The sequence below is a fragment of the Ichthyophthirius multifiliis genome, assembly GCF_000220395.1.
Source record: "Ichthyophthirius multifiliis unplaced genomic scaffold scaff_1120509250328, whole genome shotgun sequence".
Lineage (NCBI taxonomy): Eukaryota > Ciliophora > Oligohymenophorea > Hymenostomatida > Ichthyophthirius > Ichthyophthirius multifiliis.
In genome coordinates, this window is record NW_004086851.1 from 13,674 (window position 1) to 19,860 (window position 6,187).

The 6,187-nt window shown below is 14.6% G+C and overlaps 1 protein-coding gene across 1 annotated transcript, besides 14 other annotated features; it reads right to left on the bottom strand. All coding sequences in view use genetic code 6, as the record gives it.

Annotated features, from left to right (window-relative positions):
• Nucleotides 1-192: 192 nt before the first annotated feature.
• Nucleotides 193-262: a microsatellite.
• Nucleotides 200-247: a microsatellite.
• Nucleotides 263-272: 10 nt separating the features above from the next.
• IMG5_065850 (hypothetical protein) lies at nucleotides 273-1,193 on the bottom strand (the record flags this gene model as incomplete). The annotated part of the gene is made up of 3 exons (XM_004036894.1): nucleotides 273-583; nucleotides 695-761; nucleotides 819-1,193. The coding sequence occupies 3 exons, from the start codon at nucleotides 1,191-1,193 to the stop codon at nucleotides 273-275; spliced, it is 753 nt and encodes a 250-aa protein (XP_004036942.1).
• Nucleotides 1,194-1,278: 85 nt separating this feature from the next.
• Nucleotides 1,279-1,334: a microsatellite.
• Nucleotides 1,279-1,339: a microsatellite.
• Nucleotides 1,280-1,322: a microsatellite.
• Nucleotides 1,338-1,394: a microsatellite.
• Nucleotides 1,395-1,488: 94 nt separating this feature from the next.
• Nucleotides 1,489-1,523: a microsatellite.
• A 648-nt stretch (nucleotides 1,524-2,171) lies between these two features.
• Nucleotides 2,172-2,202: a microsatellite.
• Nucleotides 2,198-2,238: a microsatellite.
• Nucleotides 2,239-2,329: 91 nt separating this feature from the next.
• Nucleotides 2,330-2,377: a microsatellite.
• Nucleotides 2,367-2,478: a microsatellite.
• Nucleotides 2,423-2,478: a microsatellite.
• Nucleotides 2,479-3,283: 805 nt separating this feature from the next.
• Nucleotides 3,284-3,359: a microsatellite.
• Nucleotides 3,291-3,358: a microsatellite.
• Nucleotides 3,360-6,187: the final 2,828 nt, after the last annotated feature.

The window sequence follows — 6,187 nt, forward strand, 5'->3', positions numbered from 1 at the left end:
AATTTATTAATTTTGAAGAATGAAAATTAAAAACATAATATATATTTAAATTTTAATGATCTTTTATTGTAATTAATTCACTCAAATAAAAAATACAATATTATATTAGTTATAAAAATAAAAAAATTAAAGTTAATTCAATAAAATTTAAAAATTATTAAAAAAAGTATATAATACAAATTAAGAATATGAATATATATATATATATTATATTTTTATATATTTTTATTTTTATATATATGTATATATATATATACATATAATCTATTCAATCATTTATTATTCCAATAATCAATTAAACCAACTGCCACAACAGCACTTTCTCTTACAATTCTACTTGGATCATTTACAAAAAGTTTTAAAAATTCTTTATCATCAGCTATACTTGAATATGCGGAAAGTGCTTCATGTCTAACGATTTCATTTTCTTCCTAATCTGCACTAGTTTCCTTTAATTACATAATTGATTCATTTGCGTTTTTTGAAATTTATCCTAAAACAAAGCAGATTTCATGCCTGAATAAATTATTTGTTTTTTCCCAATATTTTCTATTTAAAAGTTCACTTAATAATTTGACACTTTCTTTATTTTTTATATCCCTTAAAAGGTAAATTGCTCTATATTTTTCAAAAAGTGTATTTTTTTCATTTAAACAAAATTATTTTATTATATCATAAATTTAATCTTTTTAACAAATTTCTTCTATTTCAAAAGGAGCAGCAGGTTCACGAGTACCAGCAAATTGTAAACCGTATTTTTTCTTTAGATTTTTATAAGTTTATAACTTTTCTAATCCAATTTAGCATGTATATTTTACCTCATTTATATTACTTTCACTGTATTTCTAAAATAATTATAATAATTCACTATCTTCTTCACAAAAATTACTTAATCCTTCTGCTGCTTCGTGTCTAACAACAGGATATTCGTTTTCTGTGTCTAAAACTTTAACTAAAAAAGGCTTTATTAGGTACTTAAAGTCTGTATTCATCTATCCTAAAGCATATGTAACTTCATGTTTTAAAAGATCAGAATTATCAAGATTTTCAAAGTTATCTATTAATGCTTAGACAGATTAGGATGTATTTAAAGACTTTAACTCAAAAATTGATATGTATTTTTTTATAACATCACTTTCAGGGTTTTATAGGATATTTGAGAATTTATTTACAGGATTATCAACTAATTACATTTTTAATTAAATTAAAATAATAATAAAAGCTAATAATAAATTATTTAATAAAATATATACAAATATAAAAAAAAACATATTTATTTATAAATATATATATAAATAAATAAATATAAATATAAATTAATATTTATTTAAATATAAATTTATATTTTAAAAATTAAAAGATTTATTTTTAAAATATATAAAATATTATATTTTTTAATACAATATAATTTATAATTGACAAAATATAAAAAGAATAGCTATATAAAATAAATGATAATCATTATAATATAATATAATAAACATAATATATAAAATTATAAATTTTATAAAAATATAATATTTAATCTTTATTTTATTACATTGACTCTAAATTAATCAAACAATATTATTTCTTTTTTATCAAATTCCTTATATTTATTGTATATCTTTATTTTATAAATTTTCAACATTTTCAAATTAATTGCAATAATCAATAATAGATTTTCCTTCTTTATTATTATTATTTTATAATTGTTAAATTTCTTATGTCAATAAATTTTATAAATTGTCTAACATCTAATTATCTAAATCTATTTAATAAAATAAAAATATAATATGTATATATATAAATAAAATTATTTAATATATATATATATATATGTATCTTAATATTTTATAATATATTTATTTATTAATTATTTTTTATTTTTTTATCATATTTAAAATTTTTTTTTCTTAATTTATTAAATTAATATTATTTTAAATTTAAAAAAAAAAAGATAATATAATTAATATAAAAAAAATTGATATAAAATAAATATAAATAATTACTATGATCTTAACAAAACTTAAGCGCTAAACTTTCTGCTGTATCATTTTCGTAAATGGTAATTCTTTCTAATTTTTCACCTAAATTAACGTCTACAAATAATAAAGGAATTTTATCATTTGGGCTATCTGAAAAAAAAAAAAGAATATTAAATATATATATATTGAAAAAATATAAAAAATTAATTAAAAAATATAATAATTATAAAATATATATATATATATATATATATATATATATATATATATAATTTTATTAAACTTATAATATGTTCTGAATATCCTTAATATAAATATCCATTTTATATATTTTCTTGATATTATAAATATTCTTAATGTAATTATTATTTATAAAATTCTTATTAATTTAAATTTCCTTATTATATTTATTAATAATTATTTTATTGTTTATTTTGTTTAGATTAATACTAATTTTATTATTATAATTATTTTTATTATTATTATTTTTATAATTATTATTATTTTTATTTTTTCATTTCTTATTATTACTAATTATAATTTTATTTAACATTTCTACTATTTAATTTTAATATTTGATTATTATTTTTTATTTTGTTAATATTATTATTAATAAAATCATTTTATTTCTTACCATTATCTTATTAGACTTTTATTTATTCTCCATATCCTCTTTCAAGCATTTTTTTCTTATCATCTCTTAATTTAATTGCTTATCTCATTCTTTCTACATATTATTAAACTTTTTAATTTTGCTATGGCAATATTACTTTTACTTAAATTTACTTTATATTAGGCTTAAAAGTATATTCATTATTTTTTATTTCTTCCTAAAAATTATTATTAGAATTTTAAATTTACATCTATTTTTACATTTGAAATTTTCCGTATAATTCCATACTTTTAAGTACTCCTAATTCTTTTTTTTTCACAGTTTAATGTAAAGTTTCAGGGTGAAAAGTGCATTCATGGTAAATTTATTTATCTATTTCTTGATTTTTCTATATTTCTCTTTATTTTAATTGATTTTAATGTTTTAATATACAGGCATCAATATAATTCTGATTTCCATTTTTATCTTGGATTTTGTCACGATAAGACTGAGCCATAATTTTTGATTTTTCATTAATTTTCGGAACAAAATCCTATTATTATTATTACATTTCTATTTTTTATGTTTTTATTAATTTTAATTAAATAATCTATTTTTTTAAAATAATTCAAATTCATTTTATAATAATCTAGCTTCTTCACTATCTATACTCCATAATCCATTATAATTAAATTAACCTCTTCTTGGTTTTTTTACTAATTAAATTTATTTATATATATATATATATATATATATATAAATATATATATATATATATATATTTATTTATATATAATATTGTTTACAAAAATCATCTTATTTATTTTATTATTTTGTGCTTTAAGAATTAAAAGATAAATCATTATTTTATGAGTCTGAAGAAAATTGTAATTAAAAATTAAATATACCAATAACGACTAGTAAAAATTAACATAAATTAATTTTATTAATATTATCATTAAAATCGCCTCTTAAGTAATACCATAAATCATATACTAATTTTCTTTCTGGATTTGAAAAATTACACTAATTATTTTAAGGAATTAAAAAAAAAAGCTTTTCTAATACGTCATTAACCTCAATATATTCCAAATTTATATTTAATTCTGAAGTTACACTTTCGAATTCTTTTATAAATTTTAAAGCTACAAATTATTCATTTTTTTAAGATTATAATTGCTTTTATTTACTTTTTTCTATATTAGAAAAAGAATTTAAATATTATTATTATTACTGATTTTATTTTTCTTATCTACGCAAAGCATCTTCATACAAATCTTGGTCTACTTTTCCTTTTCTTTATAATATTTTTGATGTCTCATTTATTTAGGGATAAAATTAATTTTAATTTGATTCTGTTTTTTATATTTTAGAGTTCGAATTTTTTTAATAGCTGTTTTAAATATAAGAATCATTTTTTAAAAACTGGTCAGATTACGATTTGTTATTAATATTATTTTAAAAATTCGAAATCATTTTTTTATGTTATTTTTTTTTATTCTTTTATTCTTTTTTTCTTAATTTTATTATTATTTTATATTTTCTTAAAATTAAATTAAAAATATAACTTTATACAGAAATAAAGAAATATAAATAATCAAACAGCTTCTTTTTTTTTTTTTAAAAAAAAAAAATATATTAATTGTAGTTTAAAAAAATTATTTATAAATAATCTAAAATTTTACAAAAATATTATGCTTTATTTATTAATTCAATATTTTAATTATTTTTTTTCTTAATTTTAAAATATATGTAAAATTATTTAATTTAATTAAAAAAATAATATAATGTTTCGATAAATTTAAAGTATTTAATATAAATATAAAAATATTATATAAATATTACAATAAATAATATATATTAGATTATTTTACTAAATATTATTTTTAAAAAAAATAAATAAAAAATGAACATATTTATTCAATAATACAGGCAACATATTAAACAAGAAAACTTAAATAATATAAATATTACAATAATTCAATAAATGTTTAAAATTTTCGGATAATTAAATTTAACCTACGAAATATTAATGAAAGATTTTTCGTATGTAATAGGAAGTCTTTTATCATTAAAAGAAGAAATTAAAGAAATAGAAAAAGAAGAAGAAATCACAAACAATTAAAAACTTCAAAATTAAATAAATGAATAAAAAATTTAAATATAAAATTATAAAAACTAAATAACATAATATGAGAATTAATTAAATTAAGAAAAAAGAGAAAACACAATATATTCAGAATTCGATATTGATAAATTTAAAAATTTAAAAAACAATGTTTTAAAAATTAAGATTTTTAATAATATTAATAAAATTCTAATAATTGTTTTAATTCTTCCTATTCAAATAACAATGCAAATAATAAAAAAATTAATATTAACTTTAATAAATAAAGTAATATATAGCTATAATTTTAATTAAAAAATACTTAAAATAATAATCAAAATCTAGTTTAAAATATACCTGAAATGCATAAATATGCATGTTCTTAATGTCAATAATTATATTAAGCGTTAGGATAGGAAATATGTGCTAATTGTTCAAGGCATAAATCTAAAGGTACTCCTTTAAGAACTCCGAAATCTCATTTACAATCATTTATATGTGATTAGTGAATTTCATTTTTATTTGAAATTTTATATTTAAATGATTATATTTCATGTGAAAATTTTTTATTCATTTATGTTTATAATAATAAAGAAGATTTATTATTTATGAAGCCAAAATTTAATTTGAAATTTTTCAAAATTTGATTTGATTATACTAAAAAAATAAATTAATTAATATGTTAAATATTTTTTTAAAAAAACGCATTATAATCATAAACATAATTTAATTAAAATAATTTTTCTTAATAAAAAAAACAAGAAAAATAAAAAATTTTAAAATAATTTTTTTATTATAATTATATTTTTAAATATTTAGCTTTTTTTCATTTTTAATTCTTTCTTTATTATTATTTATGATTAATAAACATATATTAACTTTATTTATTTTTTATTCAATTTTATTTTAAATTTTATAAGGTTAATTTCCATATTTTTAATTTTTAATATATTTTATTTAGTATTCAATAAAAATAATTTAAATTGAATTAAAGTCATAAATAAATTTCTAAAGATAAATACACTTATTAATTTATTTATTTTTGATATGTTTTACTTTGATATTTTATGATTAAATATATTTTTTTTACTTTAAAAAAAATTATTACTAAAAATAATACTTAAATTAAACCAATTATTTTAAATTAATATTGCCTATTACTTTTTTACATTTTTTATATTTAAAAATATATTTTCTATAAAAAAATATACGAATTAGTTTATATATATGTGAAAATTTTAATAATTAAGTATTTTAAATTAATTAAATTAACAACAAAGAAACTATAAAAAAATAAGAAAAAATAGGTATAAAAAATATAGTAAAATTGACTATTTTTAAGAAAGAAAATTAAAATAAAATAATGCAATGTAATGTAATCTTTATATAAACCGGGAAACAAAAATCAAAATAAAATTATCTTTCTAACTGTAAAATTAGATAATTGATACTGAATTTTTAATTATTTCCTTGTTACTCAATAAAAGACTATTAGAATTAGAATATAATATATACAAGCCT